This window comes from Theropithecus gelada, chromosome 1 (genome assembly GCF_003255815.1).
Source record: "Theropithecus gelada isolate Dixy chromosome 1, Tgel_1.0, whole genome shotgun sequence".
Classification (NCBI taxonomy): domain Eukaryota; kingdom Metazoa; phylum Chordata; class Mammalia; order Primates; family Cercopithecidae; genus Theropithecus; species Theropithecus gelada.
Window position 1 is genome coordinate 121,336,337 of NC_037668.1, and position 19,627 is coordinate 121,355,963.

Here is a 19,627-nt window from a genome sequence, read left to right on the forward strand (position 1 = left end):
ATATCCTGCTATAGACTGGTTCTGGGGCAGATAAGAATCAAGGAAAGCAAGGGGGAATGAATTTCTGTAGTATTGGGTGGGCTTTCAAGTATAAGGGCCTTATATATGAAAGTTAAGTTAGGGTCTGCTATGTATATGTGTTCAGTTTTTAAAATTTTAGTTAATGTTTTTAAAAATTTAGGTTTATGTCTGGGAAAGAAATAAAGAAGAAGAAGCATTTGTTTGGGTTGCGAATTCGTGTTCCTCCTGTGCCACCAAATGTGGCTTTCAAAGCAGAGAAAGAACCTGAAGGAACATCTCATGAATTTAAAATTAAAGGCAGAAAGGCATCCAAACCTATATCTGATTCAAGGTAAAAGTTGATCTGTGGCTTAGTTTTTCTCTTTAGCTTATTTGTAACTAAAAATGTATGTTACTTAGTCTCCTTAGTATATTTGAAAGTACAAGTGGCAGTTACTCTGATTTTTTTTTTGGGGTCTATAATATCTTGCTTAGACAAGGTATGAAGAGTTGATGCCAGATGCTTGTTTATTTTAGGACTTTGGCCTTCCAGGAATAGACTCTATTGATTTTGTTAGCAAACAGCTTAAGAGTACTAGCCTGTTTGTTTGTTCACTTTTCATTCATTCATTCATCCATTCATTCATTCAGCACAGTTTCAAGTGCCTTATTATCTAAGTGCTAGTGAGTACAATGACAAACAGATTTTTCTTCTGCCCTGATGAGGTTTACATACTAGTGGACAACAAAGGTGATAAACAAGTAAAATAGTTACTGATTATGCTAGTGCCATTTTTAATAGCATACTGTTTTAGACTTTACTATGGATAGAGATGGGACCTTTGTACTTTAACGATGAGGCTTAAGGAAGGACTATTTAAGATAATATTTAAATTAAGACTTAAAAATGAGAATGATATAACAATGTGAAAAACAAAGGGAAAACTACTCCAGCTAGCAGAAATAACAAGTGCAAAGGCTTTGAAACGTATTCTAGGAACTCACAGAAGACTGATGTGGTATAAATGAGGATGAGAGAGTAGTAGCATCAGGTATTGGAAAGATTAGGTGAGACTTGATCCTGTGTAGGGTCTTGTAGGGCTTACAGAGAATTTGGGTTGTTTTCTAAGAATAAAGGGGAGGCATTTAAGGGATTTAATTATCTTTTAAAAATACTCGGCCGGGTGCAGTGGTTCACGCCTGTAATCCCAGCACTTTGGGAGGCCGAGGCAGGTGGATCACCTGAGGTTGGGAGTTTGAGACCAGCCTGACCAAGATGGTGAAACCTCATCTCTACTATAATTACAAAAATTAGCCGGGCATGGTGGCGTGCGCCTGTAGGCTCAGCTACTTGGGAGACTGAGGCAGGAGAATCACTTGAACCCGGGAGGCGGAGGTTGCAGTGAGCCGAGATCGCGCCACTGTACTCCAGCCTGGGCAACAGAGCGAGACTCTGTCTCAAAAAAAAAAAAAACTGTTTTGGATGCTGTTTTGAGAATGGGTAGTATACAGGTAAGAATAAAAGCAGGAGAAAATTAAGACTCAGTTTTCTAGATGAGAGATAGATGGTATGAGGTACAGAGGTAGGTGGTAACATTCAAATGGAAAGAAAACAGATTTGAGGTCTTTATTGGAGTTAGAATTAATTGGATTTGCTAGTGAATTAAATTTCTGAAAATAAAGAAGGAGTCAATTAAATAATGCCCAGATTTCTGGCCTGAGCAACTGATGAGGGGTTAATCAAGATCTGGAAAAACAGATTTTGGTATGGTGAATGAAGCATTCTTCTGTTTCATATTCATTGAATTTGAGATTCTTATGAGGGATACACACACACACACACACACACACACACACCCCCATACACACAGAATGATGTGAAATACGGGCAATTGGATGTGTAATTTAGGAGCTCATAGGAGAGTTCTGGACAGGTGATACAAATTTGGAATCTGATTGATAAAGCCATGAGAATGAGTGAAATTACCGAGGGAGCAAGTAGAGAGAGAAGAGAAGGTGGTCTGGGATCATGTCCTGATATCATTTGTAAATTTGGAAGAAGTGAAATAAGCAGAGGAGACTAAAAAAGAGTGATCAGTGAGATGGGAGGAAACCAAGAAGTTTGATGTCATGACAACCAAAAGAAAGGTAGTGTTTCAAGAAAGATAGCTATATTAAAGTGTATTGAATGCTAGTGAGGTAGATTAAAATGAAAGAAAAATATTTATTGCATAACATTTTGTTATTAGTGACCTTGACAAAAGGAATTTCTTTGAAGTAGTACAGATAGAAACCAGATAGGACTGGGTGGAAGTATGACTGAATCCAGCATTGCCAAATTTACATGTCAAACTGTGCTTCTCCTACATATCAGGGACACAGGCAGATTCAAAATAATAACAGTAGTGAAGGAAAGGAGGAAAATAGGAAACTATCTTTAAGGATTCTGAATGAGAGGGGAGAAAATGGAAAGCGTATTATGTCATCAACACCCAGAAGTTTTCCTGTATAGGGAGGCTGACAAATGGAATGACAGCTGAAGAGGGGGATAGGACTAGTTAAATGATGTTTTTTTTTAAAATAGTTGGGAGATAGTTGGAACCTGTTTTTGTGTGTAAGTAGGAATGATCCATTGGAGAAGAGGAAATTGGTATAGGAGAGTAGAAGCCAAAAGAGAAGGAATATAGAGCCTAAATGTGGGACTCGCCTTTTCTAGAAGGAGAAACATCCTTCTGGTGAAATGGGGTAAAAGAGAAGATGGGTACAGATGCTAGTTCTGTTGTAGATTGGGCAGTTGGAAATTGACTGAAGTTCTTGCCTGGTAGCCTCTATTTTCTCGATGAAATATAAGGTAAAGATAGCAGAGAGTCTTGTACAGAGATGGGAATTTAAGGATCAATTAAAGGTATGGAATAGTCATCTTGGAGATAAGGAAAATGTGATTACAAAGCCTTGACAGTGAGTCCAGTTATTTGAAGTTTGTAAGAAATTAGCTGCTAATTAAGTTTTCTTTCCTGAAGGAAAGAATGCTTATTATTCCTATCACTTTCAGATTTGGTCACTCAAATCCTTTGCTAGCAGTTGCCATATTATGGATCAGAAAAAAATAATTCCACAAGCTTTTTCATTTCTATCATGATTGTGATAGGATGCTCCCTTTGTGGTAGCTATCAGGTCATCTGATGCCACCAGATAAGGATTCAGCTGCTTTGTTTAAAGGCATCCTGAGTTCCTTCTGGACCTTGTGTGTAAGTTGTTCCTTTTAGTTAGAGGTTACTTTCTTTAGTCCAGGAGTCCTTTATAAATATTATGTTGATCATTTTACAAAAGAAATGGATATCCCATCCATCTTGTTCTTGAGACTTTTGATTATAGTGTCTGGTTCTGCTTTGTCCTTATAGTTCCCCTACTTTCTCCTTCCTCATAGTTCCACCTTTATTCCCTGACCTTGTTTGGCATCTAGAGGGATAAGTTTTTTTCCTACTTTCTCCATTCATCTCTTTCTAGGCTATTATATAGTGTTCTTTTTTCCTCTCCTTAATTAAAGTTTCCTGGACAATTTTCTCGTAGCCCTCACTCCATTTTATTAGCTTGCTTGTATACACATTTGTCACTTTCTAACTATATTGTGAACTCTTTAGCACTAGGAACACCTTTGTATCCATATTATCTAATATCGTCTTTATATGGTAGCTATTGTTGAGTAAATGAAATATTCTTTCTATATATTTTTTTTATTTTTTTCTATTAATTAGAGTGTCTTTGCCTGTTGCACTTTTTTCCTTCCTATTGCTTGGAATTTGGCTTTATGTTTAAAATATGGTTTTCTAGGTCTTTCTGACCTAGAAAGACCTTTTGAATGACTCCCTGAGAATATGATGGATTTCTTACTCCTTTCTTCTTTACGTTCTGCCACTCTGGGCTTCATTCTCTTTCTGATAGTGTCATTCAAGAATCTACATATATATCTAAAGGCAGCCTTTATGACTACTATAATTTTAACATAGATATTTCCTGACTCCATTAGGTTAACTGCTAAATTCATAATCATTTTTAGTAGTAAATCCTGGAAACATCCTCCACATTGTAACAACCTAAAATTAAACTATATAATTGAGCTTTTAGGAGTTTTGAAATCTTCCATTCAGTATAATTGTCTGGTTTTTTTTGTTGTTGTTTTTAAATCTTTAAGTGGTATATATTGTTCAGAATTATATTAAAGAGGACTTTTTTAAACCTTTCATAATGGTTTAAATATCTTTAAAGTCAAGAAATATTTATTTAAATTAGAATATATTATCAATGCACTTGACTAAACTTGTGGATTCAATTAATAATTTTTATATTACCATTAATATAAAATAGTAAAATATATGTGTATATATGTCTAGTTACGTACATAGAGTCAATGTCTTTGTTTTCTTGATGCAGAGATTAAATGCATAATGGTTTTCCATTTCAGGGAAGTAAGCAATGGCATAGAAAAAAAAGGAAAGAAAAAATCTGTAGGTCGTCCACCTGGCCCATATACAAGAAAAATGATTCAAAAAACTGCTGAGCCACTTTTGGTAAGAGGATATGTTGGTATATGTTCTCAAGAAGAAGGATGCGTGAAATAACTGAGAAGCTAGTATTTTTTTCAGCTTATTCTAGAGACATGCTTTAAGTATATATTTTTATTTTCCAGGATAAGGAGTCAGTTTCAGAGAATCCTACTTTGGATTTACCTTGTTCTATAGGGTAAATAGAAAGTTATTTTCTCCCTTTCTAGGTTTTGTCTTTTGAGTGGATGTTAATATTTCTGTTTGTTATATAATATAGTCGTTACACAATTTAAATTCTTTTGTCTCAGGAGAACTGAGGGAACTGCACATTCATCTAATACCTCAGATGTGGATTTCACGGGTGCTTCCAGTGCAAAAGAAACTACCTCGTCTAGCATTTCCAGGCATTATGGGTAGATATTTTAGTTCTTATTTTTTTTACTTTTCTTATTCTAGATTCCTTTTCTTTGTAAAGTGTTGATTGAATAATTTTTTAGCAATTGAAAGTGATGCAAGTTGTGTCTATCAGCTTTTTGAGCGGTAATCCGGATGTAGATCCCATTAGTTGTTAATATTCATTTGAATATTTTTGCTTTCTAGAGTACAAACATTGTATTTTTCAAGTTTGTATGGAAATTTGCTGTGAACACAGAGAAAAAGTATACCATTGTTTAGAAGCTGTGCTTGTTAGGCTTTTTAATGCCTCTGCTTACACAAGTGTTCTTTGCTTTAGAAAGATTTGATTTTTTTATTTTTTAAGAGACAGATTCTCATTCTGTTGCCCAGGCTAGAGTACAGTGGCACAATCATGGCTCATTGCAGCCTCAAACTCCTGGCTTCAAAAAAGTCCTCCCACATCAGCCTCTGTAGTGACTAGGACTAGAGATTGTGCCACCACACCTAACTAATGCTTTTTTATTTTTTGTAGAGATGGTTTTGCTAAGTTGCCCAGGTTGGTCTTGAACTCCTGGCCTCAAGTGATCCTCCTGTGTTGGCCTTCTCAAGTGCTGGGATTACATGCATGAGCCATTGCAACTAGCCAAGATTTGATTGGGAAAAAGAAAAAAAAAAGAATCAGACACCTAAATCCTTTTGTCCATAAAATGATTTTAAACTTAGGATTTTTATCTGATACTTAATCCAGCCCTTCAGAAGGACATTTTTGTTTATTTTATTTATTTATTTATTTTTTTTGAGACTACTCTGTCACCCAGGCTGGAGTGCAGTGGCATGATCTCGACTCACTGCAACCTCTGCCTCCCGGATTCAAGCGATTCTCGCGCCTCAGCCTCTCACATAGCTGAGATTACAGGCGTGCGCCACCATGCCCAGCTAACTTTTTGTATTTTTAGTAGAGATGGGGTTTCACCATGTTGGCCAGGCAGGTCTTGAACTCCTAAACTCAAGTGATCTACCTGCCTCGGCCTCCCAAAGTGCTGGGATTACAGGCGTGAGCCACTGCGCCCAATCAGGACAACTTTTCTCTAAAGCATGTCATGTCAGGTATGAAAAGGTTAATCTGTTTGGGGTCAGAGCTACTATTTTCAAGTTTTTTACTTTGTTCTGTTTAAATTTTGTTCATAATTCAAAAACTGCTATTGTAAATTATGCAACATTCTATATTAAATGCTTAAAGTGTAACCCATTTATTAATGAATTCTGAATAATTGACTTTTTTGGGCCTCTTACTAGGTACTCTGCTAAGCTTTTTATGTATATTATCTTATTTAATTCTTAAAACAATTTTTTGGCTGGGTGTGGTGGCTTATGCCTATAATCTCAGCACTTTGGGAGTCCAAGGTAGGAGGACTGCTTGAGGCAAGAGTTTGAGATGAGACACCATCCCTACAAAAGAAAAAAGTTATCTGGGTGTGGTGGTGCTGTCTGTAGTCCTAGATAATCAGGAAGCTGAGGTGGAGGATTACTTGAGCCCAGGAGGTCAAGGCTGTAGTGAGCCATGATTGTGCCACTGCACTGCAGCCTGGGCAAGAGAGTGAGGCCTTGTCTCAGACAAACAAAAGAGAACTATTTTTTGAGTTGTATAAGTCCTGTTGTTCTCATTTTACAGATGAGGAAACTGAGACTTAGGGGATTTTAAGTAACAAGCCCAACGTTGCATGTTTAGCAAGTATAACAGAGCTGGATTGTTAACTTATACAGTATGACTGTGGGTCTTTCAATTTAGTTGTTGTGCTATATTCTCCTTTTATTATAAAATCATAAAATAATTGAATTTCTGTGCTGAAAAGGACCTTACAAATTATCCAATCCAACCCCTTCACTCAGTAAGTGAACATAGAGAATAAGATTTGAATTTGGCCAAATAATAGAGTTAGAGATAGACCCAGGATACTCCGACTGCTAGTTTGTGCTTATTCTGGTGTATTACTTCACTAGGCCTAGAACTGGTAATAAGAGAACCTCTATTCTAGTTCTACTCTTCAAGGACATGGAACAGTGTCGTAGATGTAGTTTGTGCTCATTCATTATTTTGTTCCAATGAAAAATAAATGAGCTCTTTTAAATGATGAGATTATTGGCAATACATGATTTATGAGTAGGGCCTCTTGATAAGAATTTTCCTTGTTGGCCTCCTAAGTAAAAAAATTACCCTCAGCTTACTAGTAAAGGAAGAAAAGCTCTACAAAGTTCAGCCCCAAGAAAGTGACAAAATCTAAAGTAAGGAGCACAAGTGATAGTCCATTTATATCGCATTTATTGTTTGAGTTTGGCTTATTTTTATGTCATCAAGGATATATGGTATAGTAGAATAATCCAAAAAAGAGAACATATTGTGTGGGCATAGGATGCTTAAAAAGCATAGCAGACAATTCTGGCCTTCTCTGTTACATAGATTATCTGACTCCAGAAAAAGAACGCGTACAGGAAGATCTTGGCCTGCTGCAATACCACATTTGCGGAGAAGAAGAGGTCGTCTTCCAAGAAGAGCACTCCAGACTCAGAACTCAGAAATTGTAAAAGATGATGAAGGCAAAGAAGATTATCAGTTTGATGAACTCAACACAGAGATTCTGAATAACTTAGCAGATCAGGAGTTACAACTCAATCATCTAAAGAACTCCATTACCAGTTATTTTGGTGCTGCAGGTAGAATAGCATGTGGCGAAAAATACCGAGTTTTGGCTCGTCGGGTGACACTTGATGGAAAGGTGCAGTATCTTGTGGAATGGGAAGGAGCAACTGCATCCTGACTGTAGGACTGAACATTATGTTCACTGCACTCTGATTTTCTGTAGGTACAGTTCAAAGCCCTAAAGGAGTCTGGCTTTTACTATCTTTCTTAAAAAAAAAAAAAAAGTCAAAAAAATTCAAAAAAGGGGATGATACTAGCCTTAACATGTACCTGTCAATGTTATGGATATTGTCATAAAAAGGTATCTTTTAAAAATCAGAACAGAGACTTAATTTTTTAAATCTTAAGATTTGTAGAATGTTTCTAGGGTAGGATATTAAAAATGATTGAAACCCATGCATGGTGTTAGACAATTTTTCTAATTATTTCATTGAGTCAGTTTTTTGTGATTAGTGGTTATCAGAGCAAACATCATGTAGATAGCACAAGTATTTGGAGAAACGTTGTCTGTTTTGTTACCAAAATGTTGGAAAAATTTATTTCAATACCTTTTAGATTCATAAAGTGCAGTGTATATAATGCCTACTGAAAGACTGTAAAATATTGAAATTTTCTTTCAAGCAAAGTGTAAAAAAATATATTGAGCCTGTAAATTGCTCTGTGACTAGACTTCATTGTCGTCTTAATATATTCTTGCATGTGCATATATATACACACGTGTATATATATGTGTGTGATTATGTGACCTATGCAATACAAATTATGGGAATGGGCAGCTTTGGAGTATATATCCCATAATTCTTTTTTCAGGAATAGTTGCAGTATTTACACAGCAGCATTTCTTCTCAGGCTTTTATTGGGTGCTGTTGCTTGCTATGTATGAAGAGAAATGTGTCAGACAAGTTTAGTGTGTTCTGAAGAAGGGTGTGAACAACAGTGTTCATGGGCTTTTAGAATGCTTTTCACTTTTAGTCCTTGTAACTCAGCTGTTCAGTACCTAAACAAATTCAAATAATATGAACATTATCTCCTACTAGAAGTAACGTTTTCAAGTTTTCATGGCACATTATGATTGTAAATGTCTCTCAGTTTTAACAGTAAGTCTATAGGAGTCCCGTGAAGATTCCTGAAATGTCTGTAGTAACTGTTAGTCATGTTTGAATAAGTGTAGTATGAACAAAGTATTTTATTGCACAGGGTTAACAAACAGTTTGTTGCCAGCTGAGGCTACTGCTGTTTTATTACAACATTACCTCTTGTTTTTATAAAATGTACCAAGATTTAAATTGATAACTTTATTTTACTTGTAAAAAAAAGTTTCTTTTATCACCAGTGTTAGAGTTGTCTTCTGTTTCTTTTTGTTTTGTTTTGTTTTCCTTTTTAGCCAAAGAGTGAACAGAAGATTTTCTTATTTTGGTGGCTATTCATTTTACTTTTAAAAGTGATTGGTGGATTTTAGACTAATAATGGGGGAATTTGCCGCCAAAATAAAAAATATGTAAAGTGTAGTGATTACAGAGTGGTTAAAATGTGGGTTAGTACTTATTTATTCCATTAATTGATTATTTGACTGTTTATAAAGAAAGTTGCTTTATTTCTTTAAACATCTTCAAAAGATGATCCTTTCTTGTCACATTATAGCCAAAAGAAGCAGAGAACTTCATTGTCTGCATTTGGTTCCTGGTTGGCCAGGTATAAATGAGCTTTACAAAAGTGCAAATTAAAAACTGTTACTTCTGTTTACCTCCACCAAAACTTGATTTTCCCCTAGCTATTAATTTAAGGTTGCCTTTCCTGCAGCTGCAATATTTTGGATAACACACAGAGTTTGTGTTGATTTTTGAATGTTTGTTTATATCTAGGGGTAATGAAAAATGTAAATCCCGTGTATCCTTATTCACTCCACCTGTATCATATTATTTCATTTTCCCCAAAGTCCTTTAATTCTAACTGAACACCAGCAGTATTTTTAGAAACTTTTTCTTTAACATACTTGGAAGATGATTTATTCAGCTGAACTGTCGTTAGACATAATTATTGTGAATGTCTGTTTTATTTTCTCATGGTGGTTCACATGGCTCTGATGTTCAGTTTGTATTTTTGCAATTGCTTTACTTAGAAATTAAAACAGACCAACATTAAATGTGTGTATTTTTTAAAGAGCTAATGAGTTTTGCTTCTGTATTTGCTTGAAAATACACACTAGTGCAGTAGTTGACTGCTTTTATTTAGCTAGGGTGGTAAGGATTTTCTAATTCCACTACTAGTCTGTTCACTTGAATTAATCTTTATAAAACTTTGCTTTCATTTTCCTCATCCCTCATATAATATTAATAACCATCACAAGTTCATCTTAAGTGGTCTTAAAGTACGTTTAGCGAGCATGTACACTTTATATTTGAAAGACAATATATCTCTATTGTGTCCCCAAACTTAAAAAATTCAGACTTAATTTTCCAACTGTGTTTTCTTCTTACATAGAAGGAGTTAAGGTTGATATAAAAGAATTTCCTGGGCCAAGCGTGGTGGCTCACGCCTGTAATCCCAGCACTTTGGGAGGTCGAGGTGGGTGGATCGTGAGGTCAGGAGATTGAGACCATCCTGGCTAACACGGTGAAACCCTATCTCTACTAAAAATGCAAAAGAATTAGCCTGGTGTGGTGGTGGACACCTGTAGTCCCAGCTACTCGGGAGGCTGAGGCAGGAGAATGGCATGAACCCGGGAGGCGGAACTTGCAGTGAGCTGAGATGGCGCCACTGCACTCCTGCCTGGGTGACAGAGCGAGACTCTGTCTCAAAAAACAACAACAAAAAAGAGTTCCTGTACTTTTAAAATAAGTTTTGCTTCTAGGCAAATAAGAGATGTAGAAACAGTATACCTTACTCATTGTAATTCCATTTTTATTCAAAACCAATCCTTTTTTATAAATGTTCTGCTACTAAGTGATTAATGTGTATTCCTAGACCCTTAGACCACCAAAGTAGAGCCAGAATATAAGCTATCAGAGATATTCTATAAATTCTAATATAGGGGTGATGAAGCCAGCTCTTGCTAGGTATATTTTTTACTAAATATTTAACAGAATTGAATGTTCACTGATGTGTTAGAGTTGAGGGTGCCTCCCTCTTTTTTTTTTCCAAGATATGTCCAAGTATGTGTGCTTGATTTCTATAATGTATATGTTCAGTATATCTCTATTATCTAGAATTAACTGTAGAACTAACTGTTTTGGGCTACTTTATTGAGTTTCTACTAGGTACTATTAAATTTTGGTTGGAATATGATCTGACTTAGGCAGTTCTACCAGACTGTTTTACATTGTGGTTCTAGAGTTGTTTGAATGAGGATGTAATGACAAAGGAAGATGCTCATGCAGCATTGGGAAACAGTTTTGTTTTTTTTGTTTTTTTAAGCCTTGTTTTTGCGGAGAAATTTTTCTTAGTTATATTTGAGTACCTCAACGAATGCACACATCACAGTCTCCTTTGGTTTTTTTCCTGTGGCAGTTGATCAGTCATGTTCAGAAAAATAAAAACTGGGCAGTGAAATGTAAGATACGAAGTTTATCTGATTATGGATTCTTTTCTGATTGGTAGCAGTTAGAAAACCAGATGTCTGTCTGATATAAATTTGGAAATGGAAGAAGCTGTGAAAGCAAACTAATAGGTTCTCTGTAAAACAAGTAGTTGGGAAACAGGTACAATATTTGTAACTTTCATAAAAATGTCTTGGGGTAGTAGCTATATTGAAATATCATGCTTTTTTTTCTCTTCCCTCCTCTCATTTCTGCTCAACAAAATCCCTCTTTGCCAGCTCCCCTGGCATTTTCTCTTTGTGAGAGATGATAAGTGTATAAACTGTATTCTTAGTAACTTTTTATTTGTCCCACATCTTCAGAAAATGTGATGTGTCATTCAAAAATACCTTTTCCTGGATTTAGGCAAGGAAACAAACAAACCATTTTAACCTTCACAGATGATAAAATATATTTTTGGATAAAAATATATCCTGCTTGAAAATCAGTCTATTTTCTATTCTTTGTATTTACTAAAAGGTGTCTAATCCATTTTTTCTCCTAACCCTGTGACATGTTTTCCCAGTGTGGGTGATCACATCCATAAATGGGCAAAAATTTGTTTGGGGAGGGGACAAAAAACCTTAGATAATGCTTTGTGGTCCTCCAAAGTTCAACCCTTCCAACAAAAATCTTTATGTCTTAGTATTGCTCTCACTGAATTTTCTTAGGTGTCACACAGGCAGCTTTGACAGTGAGTTCATGGAACTATATATAAAATATGTATAATACCAGTGCTACAAAACCATGGCAAATGGATGACTGTACTTTGGAAGACTGATTGCTCGATCTTGAAAACGTATTGTGAGAGGTGGTTTGGACATGCCTGTTGGCTGTCACTGGCACCCTTGTGGATATTATGTTTGATCCTCAGTGCTTTTATGTATGGCCTGGGCTTGAAGAATTAAATAAAATTAGTTTATGTTTTATTATTTTAATTCTAACCAAGGTTATTTACCCCATCATTAAATGTCAAATGCTAAAAAGAAAAAATGTTGACAATATATGAATGAATCTCTAGCAGCTAGTTAAAAGTAATTTTTTCATATCAAGCAGAAGTTAAAAGTAAGCTCACCAATAATAGTTTAAGAAATTAGTTGGCTGGGCACAGTGGCTCCTATTTGCCATCCCAGCACTTTAGGAGGCCAAAGTGGGAGGATTACTTGAAACCAAGAGTTCAAGACCAGCCTGGACAACATAGTGAGACCCTGTTTCTACAAAACAATTTAAAAATTAACCAGACATGGTGGTGCATGCCTGTAGTCCAAGCTACTTGGGAAGCTAAGGCGGGAGGATGCTTGAGCCCAGGAGTTCAAGGCTGCAGCAAGCTGATCATGCTATTGCATTCCAGCCTGGGTGACAGCTAATGAGACCCTGTCTCTGAAAAAAATTAAAGAAAAATAAATTAATTTTCTCAAATGTTTTTACTTTTGCTAGAAAACAGGATTTTTGAATGATTTTAAAAAAATTGATTGCATTGCTTTTGTGAATTTATATGAGTTGTTAATTTACATTTGTAATTTGATACATTATAATTAAAATGTAGTTATAAGTTTAAGTCAAATAAGTTACAAATTTAAGTCAAATAAGCAGCATCCTGGATTAGTAATGTATCCTTAGTGACAGATTATAATTAGTGTTTTAATCAATAAGTTATACTTGAATATGTTGTCATTAATATTGTAAAAGGTAAGGGTTTGTTTTTTTTTTTGTATACAGAATTTGGGATGACAATAAGCAGATAAGAGATTTTGTGAGAGCTATCCTTGAATATTAGCGTTTTTCCTTGAGGAGACATGGAAGCTTAAGGAAATGAAGCTTGTTGGAAAGAGTTTTGGAAGGGAAAAACTATGGGTTCATCAAAGACTTGTGGAAGCATGGTTTTGTTTTCTGTATCCCTTTGTCACCAAGTTCCTGCCAGAATCCAAGAGCATATTCTGTAACAGGTCATTGATTTTTAAAAGTTTTATTGTAATTTTGCATAACTTTATATCTTAGATATTTTGTGTTAACTTGATATGAATTTTCCAACGAAGAATTGTGTCATTAGAGACCCATTCTTTATAAACTATAGTTTGTTCTGTAAGCAACTTTTAAACCATCTGAAGATCAGAAACATTGAGAATACCTTTTCATTGAAGCATTTTCTAGAATGTATTAAGTATTTCATGCTTTTAAAAACACCATTTTTATAACATGTTAACCTTTCCTACCTTTCCACTGAGAGATTATGAAGATTCATTATTGTTCATTGCTATAATATGTTATGCTACTCACAGGAATCTGGATGTGGGTGGGGGAATCTTAGCCTTAAACTTAATGACTTAGGTTAGGTGGTGTTTTATATTTATCTGCTTTTCACATATCTTCTGTTGGAATCCCTATGTTAATAATCCATGTTTGTTTATTCATAGTGCATTGAGCAGCTTTCTACTCTCCCACATGGCATCTAAACATTATTAATTAATTTGTTACAGGCTGGAAAGAACTTAGGCAAGGCTTTCTGGGACAAATAATCACATGAATAAAGTTCAAACCTTCTTTTACAAACCACAGTTCTGATTTTTTTAGACCATGAGGGTTTGAGAGTGATTTACTTCTGAAAAAATGTAAATGGCTTTAAAAAAAATATTGTTCACCACTGGAAATACATTTTTTTCAGTTTGTTATTCTTGCTTTCTACTTTATGAAATATAAGTGGTTGAGATATTTAGAAATGTGGCTGCTGGATAATTAAGTTGTGACTATAATGTAGGCTAGAGTAAGTTGATTATTTTGTAGCTAATTGGTCTTCACATTTCCTTAACAGACGTCCAGACACAAACGGCCTGGCCAAACAGCACCATGGTTTCTGTTAACTGACAGGTAGTGTAAGACTACTGCTAGTGTTGGCTCATGTATGCTGCATGTCATTATGAGAAAGAAAAAACTGTGTTTTGCCTAGTAGGGACTTGTCATGTAAGAATAGTACCATTTTAGAGAATGGCAAATTGCCATGACATGGTTTTATTACATGTATATATTTAATAGGCATAAAAGAGGCCCAGAGGAATAGGATGGACATGTTATTAGAGTAGCAATTCAATATTAATTCCCACTACTTTATGGGTTAAATGGATACAATAATTGATATTAGTAATTTGCTTAATTTTTAGTCCTTTAAGTGCTGAAATTGGTAATCTACAACTGAGATGTCAAGCTTTGAAGAATTATAATTAATTTCTAAGATAATTGTTTTACCAAATTCAAGTAATACTTATTAAATTTGATTTGTTTCATGATCTTGGGTAAATAAGTATAACTAAATGTATAAAATTAAGTTACCTGTACTGGTTTGCTTTTATATGGAAGGTAGAATTTAATTTGTTTCAGTAGGGTCACTCTCGATATTTTTGAAATAATTTTCAAAAATTTGAAAATACTTTAAAACTAAGGACTTAAAAAATACTTAAGACTCAAGTGCATTTATTTATTTATTTATTTATTTAGAGATGGTCTTGCTCTGTCACCCAGGCTGGAGTGAGTGCAGTGGTGCGATTTCGGCTCATGTGGCAACTCTTTGAATAATATTAAATATTAACCTGGGACCTACTTAGCAGTTTCTTGAAAGCAATGTTCTCAGCCTTAAATGTTTTTAAAGGTAGTTATATGTATATTTAATTATCTAATTCAAGCCCTCTGTGGTAAAAGTAGCTTGGATTGAATTTTCTTTTTCTTTTCTTTTTTTTTTTTTTGAGACAGAGTCTTGCTCTATTGCTCAAGCTAGAGTGCAGTGGCACGAGTTTGGCTCACCACAACCTCTGTCTCCTGGGTTTGAGCAATTCTTGTGCCTCAGACTCCTGAGTAACTGGGATTACAGGCATGTGCCACCATGCCCAGCTAATTTTTTTTTTTTTTTTTTTTTGAGATGGAGTCTTGCTCTGTTGCCCAGGCTGGAGTACAATGGCACAACCTTGGCTCACTGCAACCCCCGCCTCCTGGGTTCAAGCGAATCTCCTGCCTCAGCCCCCTGAGTGGCTGGGATTACAGGCACCCGCCACCACGCCTGGCTGATTTTTTGTATTTTTAGTAGAGACAGAGTTTCACCAAGTTGGCCAGGCTGGTCTTGAACTTCTGGCCTCAAGTGATCCGTCCTCCTTGGCCTCCCAAAGTACTGGGATTACAGGCCTGAGCCACTGTGCCTAGCTTCAAGTGGTTTTAAATGTAATTTACATTTATTTTGGCACACTTTCTGAAGAACTTATATGTTGTTTGATATAATCAAATTTTATCTGCTATTTGAAGGTGCTAGTTTTCATAGATAAAATTAACAAAACACCAATCATTTATATTTGGAATTTGAAGTCTACATTTTTTATTAAAACTCATTGAAGTTATTTTCGTAATTCCTTTAGCATACTCTGACTTAAAAAAGCCCAAGCTGGATAACTTAGAAATACAGCATAAAGGTAAAGGGAAGCACTGGATTACGTTTTTAATTTTTTTATTTTGAGAAGGAGTCTTGCTTTGTCACCCAGGCTGGAGTGCAGTGGTGTGATCTTGGCTCACTGCAACCCCTGCCTCCTGGGTTCAAGCGATTCTCCTGCCTCAGTCTCCCAAGTAGCTGGGACTACAGGCGCGTGCCACCACGCCTGTTAATTTGTTTTTGTGGTTTTAGTAGAGACGGGGTTTCACCACATTAGCCAGGATGGTCTCGATCTCCTGACCTCGTGATCTGCCCATCTCAGCCTCCCAAAGTGCTGAGATTACAGGTGTGAACCATCACGCCTGGCCTACAATTCTTTATAAAGAATAAGCAAAATATAAGGCTGTATCTAGTCTTATGTCCAAAATGTGTAACTTCACCATTAAGAACATTAAGACATAGATTGAACCAGGTGCGGTGGCTCACGCCTGTAATCCCAGCACTTTGGGAGGCCAAGACAGGCGGATCACGAGGTTAGGAGATCAAGACCATCCTGGCTAACACGATGAAACCCTGTCTCTACTAAAAATACAAAAAAATTAGCCGGGCATGGTGGCGGGTGCCTGTAGTCCCAGCTACTTGGGAGGCTGAGGCAGGAGAATGGCATGAACCTGGAAGGCGGAGCTTGCAGTGAGCCGAGATCGCGCCAGTGCACTCCAGCCTGGGCAATGGAGCAAGACTCCATCTCAAAGACATAGATTGTACTGAAAATAATCATCATAACGTAGAACTTAATTAGGATCATTCTCTTTAGAAATTGCATGAATTTTAAAAATTATTGTCTAGGCCGGACACAGTGGCTTATGCCTGTAGTTCCAGCACTTTGGGAGGCCAAGGTGGGTGGATAACTTGAGCCCAGGAGTTTGAGACCAGCCTCAGGCAATATGGAAAACCCATCTCTACAAAAAATGCAAACATCAGCTGGGGATGGTGGCACAAGCCTGTAGTCCCAGCTACTTGGGAAGATGTAGTGGGAGGATCCCTGGGAGGTCAAGGCTGCAGTGTGCAGAGGCCACGCCACTGCACTCCAGCCTGGATGACAGAATGACTCTCTCAAAAAAATGTGTGTGTGTGTGTACACACACATAGAACAAGAGAGAGAATAGTCAATATGATAATAGCTTTGGTTTAACATTTTAAGAATATACTTTTAACATAAGACATTTTAAGAGGTTGTGCTGAACTTAATATAAAATGAGCCACTGCTTTATAATCAAAATCCCATTCATCATAAGTATGATGAATGGCTTTTGTTAAAGAAATCTGTTTATTTCTTAACTTCATTATTGCTATTATTTCTAAAAATTTTTTTCTGGGGCTCTGCTATTGAGGCCTTTATATAAATTTCCTAGAGCTGCTACAAGTTACCAAAAACTCGGCAGCATAAAACAGCAGCAGTTTATCAGAGTTCTAGAGGCTAGAAGTCTAAAATTGAGTTTGTGTCAAGGTTGATTCCTTCTGGATACTCTGAGGGAGAATCCCTTCCATGCCTGTTATTGCTTCTGGTTGCAGCTAGTAATTCTTGGACATACCAGTCCAATTTCTTCCTCCATCTTTATGAGGCATTCCCCTATTTCCAATCTTCCTCTCCTTTTCTTACAGGGCAACAGTCATTGGATTTGGGGCCCACTCTAAATGCAGGGTGATCTTATCTGGAGATGTTTAATTACATGTGCAAAGACCCTGTTTCCAAATAAGGTTGCAATGACAGATACTGGGAGTTAGGACTTGGATATATCTTTTTCTGGGGGACACAAGTCAACTCACTATAGTATTATAGGATTTTTTTTTTTTTTGGTATGCTTTAGTTTTTCTGAAAGTGGTTGAGATGTAAAGTTCTGTGTGGTTGTATTAAGCGTTTATTCAAATTCAGCAATCATGCTTTGAATGCCTGTGAGTTGCTGTGAAGAGATGGAGGAAAGATTAGGAGCCTGGCTCTGAGTTCTTAAATTATGGAAGATGCAGACATAAATACAACTAAATTTGAGTTGAAATTGATAATTACTATGGAATATCGGTACAAAGTTCCATTGAAATTTAGGGTAAGCCTAAGAAAGATACCAAGGAAAGACTTCATTGAAAGGGAATTCTATTTGAATTTGGCTTTGAAGGATGATAGGATCTTAAATGGCAAAAATTGGATAGTATAAGACGTAGCATAAAATCAAGGAGGTGGAATTTTACGGGAGGTGAGGTTGAAGGTATTGTTTAATAGTACTGTCTTGGAGAGTTAGGACATAAGTGTGATTATTAAGTAACATTTGAAACAGTATATGACTACAGGTATCAAAATATGTGCTGTATTGCTGGAGAAATGAGATTGATCTGGACTGCAATATTTGTTAGGTTTTACCTTGAAGGATGGGTTAGCTTGAATAGAGGCTAAGTGAGAGAAAATCTAGTTTCAACATGAAGGAGCAGAATAAGGCCTGGAGTTGAGAATGAGCATGTCACTCAATATTTGAGGACCTAGCATTTTCAAAGACATTATGGTGTCACCTCTTGTCTGTGGATTCAAGTGTTAAGTTGCATGCCATTCTGAGTAGCGTAATGAAATCTCACACTCATTGTCCCACCCTGCACAAGAGTCATCCCCTTGTCCAGCCTATCCATGCTGTGTATGCTATCCACCATTAGACACTTAATCATCTTGGTTATCCTATCAACTATTGCAGTATTGTAGTGCTTGTGTTCAGGTAACCCTTATTTTACTTTATAGTGGCCCCAAGGTATAAGTGTAGAGATGATGGCAATTGGATATGCCAAAGATAAGTCATAAACTGAAAAGGTGAAGGTACTTGAGAAGAAAATTATATGCAGAGATTTACAAATCTTCATGAAATTGTGAAGGAAAAACATTTGTGCTAGTTTTAAGATGAAAAAGGCATTAACCCATTTATGCCTAGTGTTTTATTATTGGAATGCTAAGCTTATGGGAGTTATTTATATCCTGCTGCTCAACGTCATTGCCAAGGTCTGATTTTTCACAAATTTTGCAACCTCTGGCATAAATGGATTAAATTTGTGGGTGGAAGACATGGACAGAAAGAAATGTGTTCCAACTGATGTCAGTGTGTTGCCCCGAAAGCACTGAGCCTATACCAACATTCAGCAAGGGATCCCCTGAAATGAGTGATACCAAGCCATTTGCTGCAAATAGGGATGGTTACACAGATTCAAGAATGGGTTTGGACTGAAGTATTTAAGAATTACTGAAGAGGTTGTATCTGTTGATGAAGAAGCTGCTGCCTCATTTCCAACAGAGTTGAAGTTGATTAAGGAGAAAGGATACCATTCAAAGCAAGTTTTCAATTGCAGTATCAGGCTCTTGTGGAAGAAGATGTCCAATAGAACTTACATTCATAAAACTGCAAATGCGGCGGCATCAGGGCATACAACATGGAAGAACAGATTAACTCTGGTACTATATGGCATTGCTGTAGGCCATACTATAAAGCTAGGTGTAGTGTATAGATTGAAGAACCTACATGCTCTCGAAAACAAAACAAAAAATTATGTGTCCTGGCAACATAATCAGTGTGGGTGACAGCCATCTTTGTGGAATGGTTCCACCAATGCTTCATCCCAGAAGTGAAAAAATACTTGAAAGAGAAAGGGTTAGAATTTAAAGTATTAATAATGGACAATACATGAATCTGTCTGCTATGAAAATAAAAATGTTGAGGTGGCATTTTTACCTCCAGATAAAACCTTACTGCCTCAGTCCCTGACCAGGGCATCATTTGGTTTGTCAAGGCCACATACAACTGCCTGATATTTGAACACATTTGATCAGCAATTGCTGCAGACCCTAATATGTATATAATGCAGTGCTGGCAATCATTCACTATTGCTCATGCCATAATATTCATCAAAGCTGCAGTGGATGAATTAAAACCAGAAACAGGTAAATTCCTGCTGGAAGAATGTGGAATGATACCATAAATGA

At 36.4% G+C, this 19,627-nt stretch overlaps 2 protein-coding genes across 5 annotated transcripts in view; one reads left to right on the forward strand and one right to left on the reverse strand.

The window, feature by feature from the left end:
* Positions 1 to 9,805, forward strand: part of MTF2 (metal response element binding transcription factor 2) — a 59,198-nt gene extending 49,393 nt beyond the window's left edge. For 3 of the 4 annotated variants that reach the window (XM_025355103.1, XM_025355105.1, XM_025355106.1), the window contains 5 exons: positions 182 to 352; positions 4,463 to 4,568; positions 4,688 to 4,740; positions 4,853 to 4,957; positions 7,399 to 9,805. In XM_025355103.1, coding sequence (XP_025210888.1) covers positions 182 to 352; positions 4,463 to 4,568; positions 4,688 to 4,740; positions 4,853 to 4,957; positions 7,399 to 7,756 — 793 coding nt within the window. In that variant the 3' untranslated portion in view covers positions 7,757 to 9,805. The remainder of the gene's footprint in view (positions 1 to 181; positions 353 to 4,462; positions 4,569 to 4,687; positions 4,741 to 4,852; positions 4,958 to 7,398) is intronic. The other variant, XM_025355104.1, reaches the window with a different exon arrangement.
* Positions 9,806 to 19,567: 9,762 nt separating this feature from the next.
* TMED5 (transmembrane p24 trafficking protein 5) overlaps positions 19,568 to 19,627 on the reverse strand; it is a 32,310-nt gene continuing 32,250 nt past the window's right edge. Inside the window, exon 5 of the transcript XR_003122230.1 lies at positions 19,568 to 19,593. The gene's annotated coding sequence lies outside the window, so the exon portion shown is untranslated. The remainder of the gene's footprint in view (positions 19,594 to 19,627) is intronic.